Source organism: Podarcis bocagei, assembly GCF_964188305.1.
Source record: "Podarcis bocagei genome assembly, chromosome: 6".
In the NCBI taxonomy this organism is placed as follows: domain Eukaryota; kingdom Metazoa; phylum Chordata; class Lepidosauria; order Squamata; family Lacertidae; genus Podarcis; species Podarcis bocagei.
The window spans coordinates 85,061,452-85,078,233 of NC_138130.1; the positions used below are offsets into that span (position 1 = coordinate 85,061,452).

Below are 16,782 nucleotides of genomic sequence, written 5' to 3' on the forward strand. Positions count from 1 at the left end.
AGGTGCCAGAGAGTAGGGTCAGTCAGTAATACCCCCTCTCAGACTGGTCAAACATATGGGTGTGATTTCTGAACAGTTACTGTCTAGAACACAACTGATTTGACTGTGCTGAGGAAGCAAGAACATAAGTTTTGGTGAATTGGGGCATTTCACAGACACGGTCACCACAAAGATGGGGCTATAACTGAATGGATATGGCAGGGGGAACTGAGGTAATGATACGCGTGAGGCAGTGGACAGAGGCAATTAAAGAAACTCTTGGAAGCACTAGTCTAAATATGCTATTTCCATAGGAATTAGAGTAATGTTCATTTGAATTATGCTCATTAAAAGTAAATTACCAATTGAGCATGGGACAGATCTGGGTTAAAAGCAAGATTTTATAGTATCAGAAATTGGGAGCAGCTCTTGTTGCTTTAGCCCAGAGTCCTAGGTGTGTAATGTGGTATCTATAGCACCTGGGAGGAACTTACTCAACTCGCACTTTGCATCTTGGAACTTTGTCTACAAGCTGATCTCATGACTACAACATCCTACTTGATTTTTACACTTTATTTTTCCTTCCTGTGTAGCATCTTGCCTGATTAAGAGTTCTAAGAACTCAAATCTTTCCACAATTTTGTGACATTCTGCTTGTTCCTAATAAGGGCATTTCCCAACAGAAGATTTGGAAGGATATTTTAAACAGAGCAACATAGCTACATTTTGCTTTCCCCTTCACATTGTGATTGGTTGCAAAAAAAGAGGGGTAGGAGGTTTACTTAATGGATTTGAAATGTCTGTTCATATTCAGATTTTATTCGAGGTTGGCTCCTAGGAGATGGCCATTAGTACCGACTCCATTATTGTAAACCACCTCTGTACTGTTGTTGATTCAGGCAATTTGTGTTGAAGTGGTTTCAACAAAGAACTGAGCTGCTTTTAATTGTTTAATTAGACAATTAATTGTCGGCTTGGCATTCTGTGTTCAAGAGAACTTTATAGCTGCCAACTTTTTGGATATTGTTTCTGTGGCTTTAATGGCTGCTCAGTATGTGGAAATTTAACAGATAAAATGAAGGTTTTCCTGGCATGGGGCTAAAGTGATGAGGAAAAGCTTTGTATCTCAGATTTTTCTGGGAAGATCCCTGCCTGGAAAAAAAGGTTAGCCATAAGAATATAACATTTCCCAGAAATGAAATATCTGAAACTGAGATAGCAGAAGGGAGGTTTGGTGTGGATGTGACCAAAGTCTTGTGGCACCTTATCTTAGTCCCAACATTCAGTTTCATTGGATGCCCTGGGTTCCCATACCATGAGAGAAGAAGATAAACTTTTGTTTATCTAGTTTTTCCAAACCATATATGTATCTCCCACTTACTTACCTTTTAAAAAAACCAAAATATCTCCCAGTGTTGTAATCATTTCTCATTGGGAGGAATGCTCTATAGTCCTGCTAATTTACACTGCAATTTTCTGCATCACATTAACCCCTGAGAATTTCAACATTAAATGCTGAACTAGGAGCAGGAGCTATGATAGCGAGTACAGAAGAATGATTCTCAGAAGGCACTGTCTACCTAGAATGCCTGGGGAAACATCAGTGGAACTTGAGAGAATTGTCTGATGGAACGGCTGTGATCTTGCCCATCTCCTGTTCATTTCGGTGAGGTTTGCATTGGAGGCTCTTCCCAGTGAGTTGTGTCCAGAGCTATGTTTACATCTGTGGATATTTGAACTGTTGCCAGTTCCTCTGCGGCACAGCATCCAGCCACAGCTGTTAACAGACAAGATATTAAAAGCTTTGGAAAAGTAAGAGCATCGTAAATGTAGGTCAGTCCTTTGAAATCCACAAGGGTCAAGTGCTTTCACATTGGAGATCTAGATTTCTGAATGTGTCCTATGTTGTTTGTACTGCAAATTAGACTAATACCGAAGAAGGAATTCCGCTTTGCCTATCCCTCCCAGGGCTTGTTCTGCCCTTGCTTAGCCTTTGGGAATCCTCTTGAAATGAGACTGGGAATGTGGAACTAAGGCTCATGTGTACCTTCCCCATAACGAGAACATGGAGAGATACCACATTTATTTGAATGTGAGAGCTTCCTTACCCTGTGATAGAGATCAGCTACAGCACCTTATAATGAGAACGACTGGTATGTGTGTGTATGGTATGGGGGGATTAAGGCATGCTCTCAGTTTCTAATACATCAGATAACAATAAGTCAAACACTTCCAGACAGAAGCGACTGCTAAAGAAGGCTCTTTGAACACCCACTGGAAGTTAGGTCTTCTCTGAACTCCTAATGCAAAGCTGATAGGAACTCTCCCATCAGCATTTTGGTTGATGGGGCCTGCATATATAAAAGCGAAGATGTCTAAAGTGGGTTGCAGTATAAAAACACAATATAACCAACCAAAAGCAAGGCAAATTAGAAATATCAATACTCATATCAGCAGCAAAACCACACAAAGCAGTAATAGTCAGCAAAATTGTGAATATGCTCAAGTCAGGCGTCTCTTCCGTGTCTGGTAAGCCTGCTTGTCCCATTGATGCACTTCTGACAAGAGTTGAGGGAAAGGCCAAGTACATGTGACCTTCCCCATACTTCCTATGTCAGCCTTTTTATGCTTCCACACCAGGCTTCACACACAACAGAGAGCCTGAGGTCAGCAAGTGTGTTCATTTTCGTTTTTATTTATATTAATGAGCTGCTTTTGTACCAAATGACTCGAAGTGGCTTGAATACCAAAGTGGCATCAGAACATTCTCTGACCTTTCTTGACATGGCGTTGAGATTACCCTTGTTTCCACTTGTAAGGGCAGATATATACTCCTGGATTCACTGTTTTTCTTGAAATACATCATTTGGCAGCAGTCTTTGTTTCACTAGAGAACTTGGTCAGGTCCAACGAAGCCCATTTTTGAATTGGTGATCATCTGTTAGTTCACCCTTTTTGCCTCCAGGGCTGTGTCAGTTGCGACTCCTGTGTGTGGTTCTAACAGAGTCCATTGTTTTTATAGTTTTGCGCTGGCTGTAATGTGCCTGTTTCATCGTTATTTCTAACCTTCAGTTGCCAGGGATGTACTCTAACAGGCTTCTTTTAATTACAGGTCACACTTGCATTTCAAACTGAAGAGCCAGGCGCGTCTCTGTGACATGTGGACAGCTTCTTGCCTGGAAGAGGTCTGTGAGGGTAGCACTGACCTGGAGAAGTCTTTTGTTTTAGGATGGCCCACCACCAACTGTGTTGCCAGCTTCAGGTATGAGAGACTATTTGCATTGGTTGCCCCCCCTTCCTGCCTGCATTCATCCAACAGCATTAAAGTTCATGAATGACCAAGAGTTGAAAATACCCAGTACCCTTTTTTAATGAATTACCTCAATGAGAGACCCTTCATAGCGCAAATGAAGTTGGTGCCGAATCATGATTCCTTCTGCAGCTTGGAATGAGTGGACCCCTCTGGGTCTTGCTTTTCAAAGTAACAGTTTTGTGGCAGTTCTTCAAATGCACATGAAATTATAATTTACATACATGCAAGTCATACTTACTTTTCTCATGGTTTTTGTGGTGCATTTGTGGTATAGACCTTCTGCCTTTACAGTTTGACTGTCATGGCTTCTCTCAAAAGACTCTGGAAATTGCCATTTTGATAAGGCTGCTGAGATTTCTGTTAGAGATCTGTCGTCACCGTCACAGAGCTTCAGTTTCCAGAACTTCTGGGTAGAGGGATGCTATTGAGGTCCTTCTGGTGGTCCCCGCAATGGATATAGAGCAGAAAAGGGAAACAGTTGAGCCAGTTGGCCAGTCTCCCCGATTCACTTTTAACAGCCAAGAAGGGCAAGAGAAATGAGAAGACATAAGATAGGTTGGACCCCTTCAGGTACTAGTAGCAATTACTGTCCATGCCTGAAGGAAATGAATTTCTCCTTATGGAATGGACTTCACCTCAAAAATCTGCTCTGAAGGGTTAGGGAGCAGAATTTAGGGTGTGCAGAGGTCTTCAGGGCAAACATAGGAAGGTGAAGTACCATTTCACGAGTGGGAGATACAGTTGTGCAGTGTTGGATTCTATCCAGTGAACTTCTGTCATTCTGTTCTAGAAATCCACTTCATCAGTCATAATAAAACCTTTATTTTTAACAACAGCAAAATGAAGTCTAATTATATTGAGTTAAATCCAAGTTTTTATCATACCCTTTGGTATCTCTAATTCTAGGTTAAGATTATATTTTTGCTTTCATTATTGGAGAAGGCTGGGGCAGGAGGCTCCCCTAAGAAGATGCTTGGAATATGAGTGACAGTATAGGGCAGGCTTGTATGTGGAAGGCTTTTTCTCTGAGATATTCTGTCCCAGGCCAGGACTATGTACGTACCTTGAATCAAGCCTGGAAACAGATTGGCAGCCTGGCTTATAAGTGGCAATGTCTGCTCTAGAGATAATGTATAAGGTGGCACTCTTTTATTTCTTGCCAAATAAATTTGACAGAAAAGTTTTGATTGTCTATGCTGCAGTCCACAACCCACTTAATCGGAATCTCACTGATCTCCACTTTTACAATTTTAGAGTAAGTAGGTTCTGGTTTATGGTGATAGCGTAGCTTTGATTTTATATGTCAGTGAAAAAAACATGTTTTTATAGGTACTTTTTCTTGACTGTCTTTTGTTGACTCTGAAATAGTCTGACTTTATAAATATGATGGCCTCTGTTAAAAAGGGAATTTTAGATTTTATGTAAGCCAAGCCATTCACATTGGGAGGTAAAGAGGGCATTTGAAGAATTTTACAAGAGTTGTTGTAAAGGAAAGTCCAAATATTTATGAAGTGCATGATGTGGAAGCAATTTATGCTTCCCTTAACATCCTCTGAATCCATGGGAGGCTTTGAAACACTTTCTGAGAGATGAAAAGATACAAAGACAAGAGGTACATGAAATGATGGGTCGCTTGCTAAGGCCACAGCTTTGGGTGCCATTTACCAGCTGGCCTCATCCAACCAGTTTAGTTTCTCAGCTAGCTCTCAGCTTGGGCGTGGAGGGAATGATCTACTTTGAAATTTTGATTCTAAAGCTTTTATTAAGTTGGGAAATGTGGTACATAGCTATCATTTAAAACTTGTTTTTCTTTGTTTCAGTTCCATCGAGCAGAAAGAGAAGTGGCTTACTTTCCTACAAAGGTATTTCTGTTTTGCCGCATTATCCATAAATAGACCATACAAAGTCTTGTCTGTCATTTTGAACCTAGGACAGTTCCTTGTTGCCATCTTGTTGATATGTAGTTTCATTTTGTACCTCCAGAAACTGAAAAAGTTTTGTGAAAGCAGATTAGAGAAACTGGCATGTTGCTTAGATAGCAAAATTGGATGGAGCTTTTCTTACTGAATAGGATTTAATTTTGCAGACTCCAAATCTACCATTTGAAGGGAATAATCAAACTATTTGTGTAGAAGAGGTCCTTCTCATTTTAAAGGTGCTTTTTAGAGGCAAGCCGTTTCAGAAGAGCTCTTCGCATTTAGAGCATCAGCATAACATGTTTTCCCTTCTATTATTCTGTTGTTTCAATCTCCGTTTTGTTAAACAACTCCATTTCTGCTTGCTTTGACAGCCGTATCAAGGAAGAGAAGGAAAAAGACTATCCCAAGAGCATTCCGTTGAAAATCATTGCAAAGGATATTGGAAGCTGTGCATATGTAAGTGTTCATAAGCTGCGCTGAATGAAGAGCGCGTCAGTGCTATCGTTGTGCCTGTTCCTTGGCAAACAGCTGTGGAAATTCAAATGCTGCATGGTGTGTAACGCTTATTTCTGAGTACAAAATTTAGGTGTTTGTTTACAAGACCATTAACCAATACAGCACAGAGTCTTTGCAGACTATGGTTTCACATTACATGAATAAGCCATGGGTTTGAACACCATACCCCCATCTCATCTGCTATGATGGCAAGGAGGCAGTCAGGAGCATCTGCTTTCAAACTAATCAGAACTCCCTACTGCATCCAAACGTGGGGGAGCTCTGGTTAGTTTAAACTATGGCTAGTTCAAACCATGGTTTATGACCTTGGCTTCTTCACAAACCATGGTTTATGACCACTGTCAAACAGCTCTTACTGCCAGAAAGTTCTTCCTGGTGTATAGTTGGAATCTATTTTCTTGTAACTTGAATCCAATTGTTTTGGTCCTACCCTCTGAAGCAGGAGTAAACAAATTTCCTCCATGTAACAGCCAGTTAGATATTTGAAGGTGGCTATCATATCTCCTCTCAGTCTCCTCCTATTTCCTATGTTGGAGACTGTTCACCAAAGAGAAACCCAGTATCCTGCCTGTTGTTGTTTCTACAAATATATGTAAGGTAAAGGTAAACGGACCCCTGACCATTAGGTCCAGTCGTGACTGACTCTGGGGTTGCGCGCTTATCTTGCTCTATAGGCCGAGGGAGCCGGCGTTTGTCTGCAGACAGCTTCCGGATCATGTGGCCAGCATGACTAAACCGCTTCTGGCCGAACAACGGGAGCTCACCCCGTCACGGGGATTTGAACCGCTGACCTTCTGATCGCCAAATCCTAGGCTCTGTGGTTTAACCCACAGCACCACCCGCGTCTCTATACAAATATATGTAGGAAACCTCTAATAGGCATCCCAGAAGCCCTTTGAGATTTTCCCTATGCTGTACTCAGTATTCAGAACATTCTAGTCTCCTGCATGAATTCTGCTGGGGAGCATTGTCCTAATGCTTCCTCGTTCCCCCAAAATTTCCTTGTATATCTCAGAACTGAATTCTAGCACTGGGATTTTATCCAGTCACATTTTACCAATGGTCCATGACCTTCTTTCTCCTTTTTTATCACTCCGGCTCATTATAAAATTGACTATAAGGAACTGAGGATCAAAGCGAGTATTTCTGATCATATCCTCCAAACAAAGGGCAATCATACTGGTTTAAGACAGTTTGAACAAAACTCAGCTGAGATGTTTGGGGAGCGGCATCTGTCAGTTTTGTGTACGCACAAAAAATGTGCAGTAGTTCAGAACCTTTACAACTGAGTCACTGGAGGCTCCCTTGGACTGGTCATCCTTGAAGTACAACACATTAGTGCCAGAAATATCACTGATAAGGCAGTAAAGTGGCAGATGGAAGCTTCCTAAAAATCTGAACACTTTCTATGAAGCTCGCCTTCCCTTTTTTTGCAAGAGCAGCTGGAGATCTTGGGGAATTGTTTCATTTTATGCTAGAGTAAGGGCTAGTTAGGGAGGAGGCATATGCAGCACAAATTATTTTATTATATTCTCTAGCCAAAGGCAAGCCTTATGCAAATGTGCTGACCTACTCCTGGGTGCCAGATGTCATTGCTTTAGGAAAATGTTACCCCCCCTTTGTTTATGTTCTGATCATTCAGCTATAACCCCAGGCAAAAATAGACTGCGTTTGTACTCCTTCGCTTAAGTCTTTTTGTCAGTTTATTATTTTTCAGTGGCTCATGCAGAAGGCTGTTTTTGATATTTTGCAGAGAAAAAGCTGGTGCAAGATTCTGAAACCGAGAAATCCTGTGGACATTTTTTTACTTTATTTGTCTCACTATCTGCTAGGGCAGAAGCTTTTGCAGTTAATTATGTAATTAATTTTAGTGCATTTCAGTGGAAGAGAAGTGTCAAAAGCAATGTAGAAGATAACATTATTCACATAATGTTTGCTGACTGAAAAAACAACAATTGCATCAAGCACTCCTATTCACTTACATGATTTCTGTTAGTGACCTCAGACAAACATGCAAGTTGTGAGAATTTCTGCTCTGGTTTCAGTTTCTGATGGAATTCTTCTATCTCCCTAATCACAAGTGGGGTTTCCATGCAGCCATATTGTATAATTATTTAAGAATACTTTTGATCTGCCCTTCCTCGAAAAGGTATATGGTAAAGTTAAACATTGCTTCATCAGGTGTGCTTCCTGGGTGTAGATATTACATCAAAATTCCAGCTAACATTTCCTCCTGCAAAAGTATAAGCTTCATGCTGTACTTAACTACTTTTAAAGTGCTGTGATTTGGGTAATAATGTTCTCTTCAACCTCTTTTCTCCCCCAACAGTCAAAAACCTTAACCATAAACAACACAGACACAGCAAGTGACATAGTCCTCATGGCTTTGCAGCAACTTGGAATCAGCGTGAGTATTCATGATGTCATTTTTGAAAATGTACTCTTTAACAACTTGCATTATTGGCGGATGTGTGCTTACGTTATCCCATAGGTAGTAGAAAGCTATAGCACTCTCTAACTTGGGCCACCAGGAAAAATCATTGGTGGGGGAATGAACATTAACAGGATTCAGAGGAAATATATTTATTTTTCTGAGTTTTAATCCCCCCCATCTCTTTTCAGCAGAAAAGACAATCCACCTCTTTGCCTTAACGAATCTGTGTGTAGAGGAAGGTTTGGCTCTTGTTTCTACTTAGCCACCCACTTCTAAAGCCTCAGGTGGCCCAAGAACTCATGCAATATGTACAAAACCTACAGTGTGGGGCTCTGGACCAAGATTGTAGCTGGAGTCTGGATAAAGCAATTTGTTCTGCCTGAAATGATTTGGGATTCTTCCTCTTGCCTTAATTTTGCTTCTTTGGCCAGAGTTACAAATTGCCAAAGCTGTACACCCTGCACTGTAGGAATCCCTTCCATTAGCTGTGGTCCTCTGTTTCAGAGCCGGGTGTATAAATAGCAGGATAATTGCACTGATTCTGGGGTGGGGGGTGGGGAAGAAACTTCATGGTCTGCAGGCCACTGAAGTGAACCCTGCAATGGTATTGAAGTAACATCCTTGGTGCAAGACGTGTATTTTAAAGAAGACCAAGAGCCATTGGGATACCATCAGACATAACGTTTCTTTCCTTCACCTATGTAATACCTAGCATAAAATACCCCATCTCCTAATACCACTCTACTGCATATTTCCATACTCCTGGGAGCAGGAAACCACAAAGCATAGTGCCAGTTTCTGTGACTGCCCTGTATAATAGGAGCAGTCTTAACTGTGGAATTGCATTTCTTTATTTTAGTTTTATTTGGTTTTCTTCAATATAGAATTACAAACAACAAATTGCAATACCTGTGTGATTGTGTTTTTAAAGGGCTCTGAAAAAGAATATCAGCTTTGGGTGAATTCTGGTAGAGAAGATGCTCCATATCCCCTTATTGGTAAGTTTCTGGGAAGTTTATTTTTTAGTTCCTTTTCTATCCTGTCCCTGCCTCAGGGCTTGTGAGCATGTAGCAACAGCCAAAAAGCAAGCAACACACACACAAAAGACCAAAAGGAAACCCAATCCTTACTTGCACAAGTTTGGTTGTGGAGAGCCAGCAATTTTTATGTGTTCTCCATTTGGGATTTCAAATATGAAATCAGTCCATTAAAGTTCCCTTGGGAGGGTGGCTAGTCCTTTTCAGCTGAAGATGACGACCAGCTTACAGGAGGCACAGGCCTACGGATGGTAATGCAGGTCTAGATCCACTTTTTTGTTTCTGCAGACTAGGTAGGTAAAAATGTCTAGGATGGTGGTGTCTTTGCCAGTACATCACTAAAGATAAATAATTGACCAATGAAATCCAAGCATCCTCCCCCCACCCTTGCAGTTAAGAGCTATTGTAGTTACAGGCTCTTAATAATAGTAGTACTGCTGGATTACTAATAACCTGGACATTTTAATCGAGAAATATACCCATTTGTCTTCTTAGATTCTGCACGTAGTCTTAATTCTATATCTGTTGGTGCAAAATATCAGGAACAGTCTTGAAAAGCAGATGGAAGGACGTTGAGTTCACAGAATCTCTTCCCCTGAAAGTTAGAACATAATTGTCTCTTGTTAAAACTGTGACAGATACTAAAGTGATACTCCTTTTTTACATTCACCTAGAAGCTTACCCAGAGCCCTGTTTCCATCTCTACTTGATATGCAGTGGGAGTTGCACAGACGTAGATCAGAAGCCAAATTGGTGGCCCTTGTTACTTCAGCTTTGTTCTCTGACTCCCATTACACCCATAAACAGATTTCCGGTTTCATAGCTTCCAAGTGCATTTTAAACGATTAATCCTCTGTAAAATTTCACAGAAGTGATCACGCGTGCTATTCCAGCATTAGACAGGATGTGTTTGAATTAATTTTGGAATATCTCCTTTTCCTTTTGGAGCCATAAAGTGCCTCGGCTGTTCATATTTGTTGTGATCTGAAATGTACTTCTCTGTGCAACTCAGCAGTGGCCAGACTGATGCATCTGGAAGTTCCCAAGCAGCCTCACAAACACCCCCACTTGTTTGTCTCCATGGTAGTTCCATTTAGCTACCATGGCTAGTAGCAGTTGACAGATCTATACTCAGATCCAGCCCAGGGCAGTGTAGTGTAGTGGCTAAAGCGTTGGGCTAGGACTCAGAAGATCCTGGTTCATATCCCCACTCAGCCATGAAGTGCACTGGGATGCTGGGTCAGTCATGTTTTCTCAACCTAGCCTACCATAGTTGTTGTGAAGGTGAAGGTCAATGTATGGCACCTTAAGCTCCTTGGAGAAAAGGTGAGGTAGAAATGTAATTTAGAGGAAGGGCTTTTTCCCAGCCTGAACTTGCCGGAAATCAGATTGGGCACCTCTCAGGTGGGTGCCATTGCCATTATAAAAGAACAAGGGAGATGTTCAAATTGAGTTCCAGCACCTCTTTTTCTAGTAAAAATGCACTATTTGAATGCAATGCAACATTTGGGTGCCTGGGGAAACAGAGAAGATGGCATTCCTCACCTCTCCAGATGCAGAAGTTTATAGGACTGCCAGTTAGGTATTATTTCAGCACTGGCGGTGGAACAGTGATCTCTCTTGCACCTGAGGACAGCACCTTGTCTTAAAGGGCACAAGAAGGTCTTGTGGTGGGAAAGATGGAAGTAAATGGGGAAAAGAAGCTAAACTAAGAACTTGGATGCAGAACCCGGTGCCTTCCAGATGTGGCTCAGCTCCCAATTCCCTCCAGCCCCAGCCAGTATGACCCCAGTCTCCCCATCTCTGCAGCAAAGGGTAAAGAGCCCTATGTTGAAGCTTCATCCGGTCAACTGGGCCACCAGAAACACATCTTTTGGCTGGCCGGTGCCAAAATGCACATGTATGGGGCATTTCAATTCCCTCTGTTTCTGATGTTTCGGCTCATGCAGCCAAAACAGCAGGCTTGGGAGAACCCTGAAGTTTGCCAGAGTAAGGGAAATAAATATTTAGATAAACCCTAAAGGCTTGGGAGCCAAAGCAGCCCAAGGATGGTTGAATGTGTTCAGTGCCCATGTAATGGTGACTGACTGTTCAGGGCAGGAGAGTGAAAACCAGGAATGCAGTGGAAGAGAGGGAACCCCAACCTGGGGACATGCCATGCTGCAGCAGTCTGAAATCAGGGGAGTAAAATGAGCACCAAACTGCTAGCTAAGGTTTCGGGAAATGAGGGAGAACAGATACTGAGGCTTATCAGAAGAAACATTGCACGGAGATAATAGTGTAGTGTAAGTCTGGTAGAGAGCATTTATTCTGAGGCTGCTGTGTGTTTTCTGTCTTTGTTTTTAAAGAGATAATAAATATCATTGCAGCATCCTTGGGAGGTGCTCATTCGTTGCCTGACCGCCACTCGGTGAAAATTAAACCCTCTTCCTCTTTCTTTGATAAGGACACGAGTTTCCATTCGGAATTAAAATGAGCCACATTCGTGACACTTTGCCTCAGACCCAGGAATCAAAGGACTGCGTCTGCCCTCTGGAAGTTCAGGAGGCCATCCTAATTGAGCAGCTGCCCCGTGAGCGCCAGTGCCAGTTTGTAATCAAGCCAAGGCGCCTGGCCACTGGCCATGAGCTGAATGGTGAGTCTCTCTGCTTCGTTCAGAGAACATTTGTCAGATTAACTCTGTGTGGTAACAAGCCAGCATCCATCCTGGAGAATGGGCAAAAGGAAGCACAGGGGCAGGCTAGACAGGGGGTCGTGCCAAACAAACTTCTTACTCCAGGGTTAGGTGGAGGTGGGGGTATTTTAAGAATTCTTTCCTTATTAGACCAAAGCTTACGTGAAGCCAGCCAAAGCTCGCAAGGAAATGGCCAAATTTCTTCATTATAGAGTCTGTGCTTGTGAATGACTAGAGCTTTTGTTCAAAGCAATCTTACTTCAGCTTCAGAAGGCCTCCTTGGCTTAAAGAGAGAACACATTGGGTCTAGTTGTCCCTTTTTCTGCTGTTTTTTCCATAAGTGAACATTTCTCAAGGCTTACCTGAATGGTTTATCCATACTTTTGCAATTTATTTATATATCATCAATTCACAAATCTGGTCTCCTCTTGAGGGCCTTGGGGAAGTAACAATACTTAAAATGAGGGGGGGGTGAATGGGGGATGGACTGCACATTTGAACTCTCTCCTTGCAGTGTTGCATCAAAGGTTGTGGCTTCTGGAACCTCTTTTTTTGTGAGTTGAGGAACTCCTGAACATTTGCAGAGGAGGATTCTGGAAGGTGGTCTGGAATGCCCATGCAGTCCCCATGGGATTCCTGTTGATCTTCTCACTGTTACTTTCTATGACTTTGGCCTACAGGAGGGAATGGGCTTCTTTTGAGGACTGCACTCCCTCAGATGCAAGCTGTCAAGGGCTGCCTACAGACTCTGGCCAGAGCCGGAGCCAGTGGTGAATGCAGCCACTCACTTCTCTTGCTTAGCCCCCCACCAACACCTCTCTCCTTTCCCCGCTTTCAGTCATGGTGGGGAAGCTTGTTTGCTAGATGAAATGCTAGATAAGCTTCCAGTTATGAATTTGGTGAGTGGAGCAGTCTGGATGAGACGCTGGGTCCCATCCAGGCCCTGCTTATAATCTTGTAGAAGAGGCTGCTAAACCAGCCAAAACAGTTCATTAAGATAATGGCTTTGGTTGGCCAGTTACGTACTGCTATTTGCTATATCCAAAGAGGTGGCTCTGTTGCCATAGAGATGAATGGATGGACCATTTCCCATCTCACCTGACTGGATGCTACCATCATTTTAGGATGGGCAACCATAGGACAAGGGGGTGGGGCTGTGCAAGAGAGAGTTGTCTGTATAAGAATTTGGCTGAAACTGAAAGCTGGGGACACAGAAGCATGGCTTGCTTTGTGCTGATCTCAAACTGTGTCTGCGGGGGCTTTCCTGGAAACCTGGTGGGGAAGCAAGATCTGCTGGGATGTTGACAGTGCGATCTCCTTCAGCCTGTGCTCAGGTTGTGTATATGGGTAAATGAAACCATATATCCTAAAGACAACACCATCTCCACTGACCATAATTCCATGGAAACTGAACCCCGGGTAAGCACAGGCGCCTCAGCACTTTCTTGCTGCTCAGAGATTGGAGTTGCACGCAACAATACATAGAAGACTTTGCCTACTGTTTTCAGGACTACAGCTTTGCATTGTTTTTGCGTAACAGAATGTAATGCCACTATCTAATGTAAGCAAGTGTATTATAGCATAGCTGTTCAAGTCACAGAAGACACCTGCCTCCTCTGCCCTCCTGCCTAGGCTCCTTGCCACATGGTTTGCTATTTCTGAAGCAGCTTTGCAAGTATAAAGGACATGTTTATTCTCTTACCCATCACAGTCAGCAAAATGCTCCAAGTGCATTGACCAGGGCACCCTACTTGTGAAAGCGGAAGTAGTTTCCAAATTTAGCCTCTCTTATGACCTCTACAAAGACCTCTTTCAGATTCTCTTCTTTATTTTGTTTGGGGTGGTGATAATTTCCACATTCAAGCTTCATATAATGCTTCTCTGAACCTCCAGTATCTCTGTTGCATCCACACACTGCCCCTTCTTATCCACATTCATATTATGACCCTTTATAGCTTATCTTTTCCATCTGGTCTGGGCAGACGCTTCCTGCCAGGCCGAAAAATGTAGGTCCTGTTCTTCTGTGTTCATCAGGAGTTTGTTCTCTGTTCTCTGTGGAGTTATTTGTCAACAGAAGCACCCCCTTGTGGTTATTCAGTGCTACAATAAGAAGCATTGATCAGTAAACCCTACCGGACGTGCATATATTCATTATTTTTTCTTGAAACAATGATGGCTAGAAACTTAAGAATCTGAGCAAAGCGTCTGAAACTCCCAGCTTTGTTGCTTTGTGAAGTGGTTGTATATCTTTGCTATCTTTAGCCTCTACAATTGTTAAAAGTTAGCAGTCCAGAATCCAGAGAATAGTCTGTTGCTGCATCATTGCTGCAGATGTTGATCTGATTTATATATTTATATATATATTTTTATATATATATATATATATATATATATATATATATATATATATATATATATATATATATATATATATATAAAACAAACGTCAGTAGGAGGGTATTGGGAGCTGCATATAGCAGTGGGTTGTTATTTTTAAAAATGTTATTGCAGATGTCTTTGGCTTTTGTTACAGAACCTGACCTTCCTTTGTCTCATGGACATCTTTTCTGCCTGCTGAGATGCCATATGGCAGCTGCCCAGGCTTTCCAGAATTCACCAGCAGTGTGAAATACGTTTGCATAGGAATTAGATTGACAGTTGCTTCCAAAATGGATGTGCATTGCCTTGCAACTCTACAGCTCTGTTTTTTTGACACAGTCAACTGGCCAAGTCACAACTTGAGTACAAAAATATATCCAAACCATTCTGGGTAAAAGCAGCCTTTCCTTTCTGAGCAGGTTTCCACCACCCCCTCAAAATTCATAGGCAGATGTCCCAACATTCGCTTCTCCACACAGTCTTTTATATTGATATTGCTAACAATCAATGTCATGTATTTTATCATTGCAGAGGGTCTGCCCTCCAAGTTACTTATATAGCTGTCTCTTACAAGGCAACTGAGCACTGTCATTTGGTCTCAAATCTTAGTAACTGAAGAAACACAGAAGTCTGCTGCACAAGTAGAGCTGTAATGTTGGATGCAACCCAGTATTTTTGGATCGATTTCATCCCAATTACATTGATGCAAATTACATTTGTCTTCTCTTGCCTACGCAGCTTCCCACATTCTCTTCAAGTGCTGGTTTTAACTTATAAAGTGCTAAGCAGCTGCAACCCAGCACTCCTCCATGGAGCTCACATAGGAAAGGGGTTGAAAGTGAAACTGCCCAGATCAAAATGCTGCTGTACATATCTACAGTATCTGCCTGATTCAACCATATTGAAAATCAGCAGGGCCTTCGTGAACTTGGGGTTACGTCAACTGCTTCTGGTTCCAAGAAGATAACTGCTACTGCTGTTCTCTCCTCTGGCCAGCTGCCATGATAACACAGAGGGCGCAGCTGGTTGCTGAGTCTGGAGGCCTTAGGCTCCAGAAAGGTGATTGCTGACACTGCCACCCAGTGCAGCATCAGATTCCTGAATGGTTAAGTTTCTAGATCTCATGGTTTGGAAAGATAATTAAGCAAAGAACTCCTACCCCAAAGTTTGCATTCGAAAGCAAGCCAAGCAGTGATAGTTTTCACCAGGCTGCTATGCAGTTGGTATTTTTCATTTTTACATCACTGAATATTTTGTGGAAAGAATTCGCCAGCCAAACAAGTTTAAAACAAGCTTTAAAACAAAGTACATTTATCAGTCAAGTGCTGCTGACTTTTAAGCTTTTAGCTAAAAGTATTCTTCCCATTCCCATAGTTAAAGGGAACTTCTGTAATTACATGCTGTACAACAAAAACAATTTCCCCCTGCCTGTAATCATATAGGGTAATATTGCATGATCAATATTTTGCTGTATAACATGGCCAGGGATGGGGAACCGTTTTGGTTCTAATGATCGAACTGCCATTTTTTATCATTATTATATTTCTTTATTTGATGGGTTTCTAGTCTGCCTTTTAGATTATAATACACTCCCAAGATGGTGGCTTTGAGAGGTGGAAGGGCTTGTGGCTAGAGTTGGAGGAGGTACACGCGCTTAAAATTCTGCGTATTATCAGAACTTTAAAGCTTCAATCAGAAGCTGTCGCCTTTTTGTACAGTTACATTGGACATAAGTAGACTTTCTGTTCTCCTTCCCCCTATGAAGGAAAAGCAACATGAGGAAAAACAAAAACTACCTGCACCTGCAAAAGTTTCAGGGTGGTCATATGCTTTGTTTGCAATAAGTGCATGTCCTGTAATTTCCTACTGAAATACTATAACTATTCATGCCACAAATATTTGAGGTAGCGGGGTTGATCCCATTGCATTGCATTGCACTACACCCCCCCCCCCACAGTAATACTGTTGTAGTATTGGGGAAGTATAGCAGAATAAAGCTGAATAAATCCAATCCTAATGCAATATTTTTGTGTCAAGAGCATGTTGCGGAATGTAGCTGCAAAATACCCATCTGGAGAAGGCCTTAGTGAGCTGGATTTTTAAAATATGCCCTTCATCGTATGAATGCAGCCATCGCTAAACACAGTTCTAGGAATTCCTCTTAAACCCATGCACGTTACCATATAGTGTGGGTGCCAAACGGAAGACGGTTGGTTCATCGCAACCACTAAAGAGAAGGAAATAAAGGATATGACACGGATTTGTTTGGTGTAGTGTAACAAGAAACCTCTTTCTTTCCTTGCAGAGTGTAGCCAAAAGCCACTGAAAAGGAAAAGATCCACTATAAACTGGGCCTTCTGGCGGGGTGCCGAAGCTCCTCCTTCCCCAACGTCTGCCCAAGGGAAGCTATTTGGACACCCTCTGCCAGACAAGCTGCCCAAGCCAATCTTTGTAAGTATCCCATGCATTCAGTGACTGGTGACTGAACTTCAGTAGAATCCCTTTGTTTTTTTGAGATTATCTATGACGAC

General features: G+C 42.1%; 1 protein-coding gene across 4 annotated transcripts in view; it reads left to right on the plus strand.

Annotated features, from left to right (window-relative positions):
• The window catches only part of ARHGAP20 (Rho GTPase activating protein 20), a 78,300-nt gene that overhangs the window by 55,854 nt on the left and 5,664 nt on the right, over positions 1 to 16,782 (plus strand). For all 4 annotated transcript variants that reach the window (XM_081199359.1, XM_081199362.1, XM_081199360.1 and 1 more), the window contains exons 4-10: positions 3,092 to 3,241; positions 5,113 to 5,154; positions 5,583 to 5,667; positions 8,057 to 8,134; positions 9,093 to 9,159; positions 11,645 to 11,833; positions 16,557 to 16,702. In XM_081199359.1, the coding sequence (XP_081055485.1) occupies positions 3,092 to 3,241; positions 5,113 to 5,154; positions 5,583 to 5,667; positions 8,057 to 8,134; positions 9,093 to 9,159; positions 11,645 to 11,833; positions 16,557 to 16,702 (757 nt within the window). The remainder of the gene's footprint in view (positions 1 to 3,091; positions 3,242 to 5,112; positions 5,155 to 5,582; positions 5,668 to 8,056; positions 8,135 to 9,092; positions 9,160 to 11,644; positions 11,834 to 16,556; positions 16,703 to 16,782) is intronic.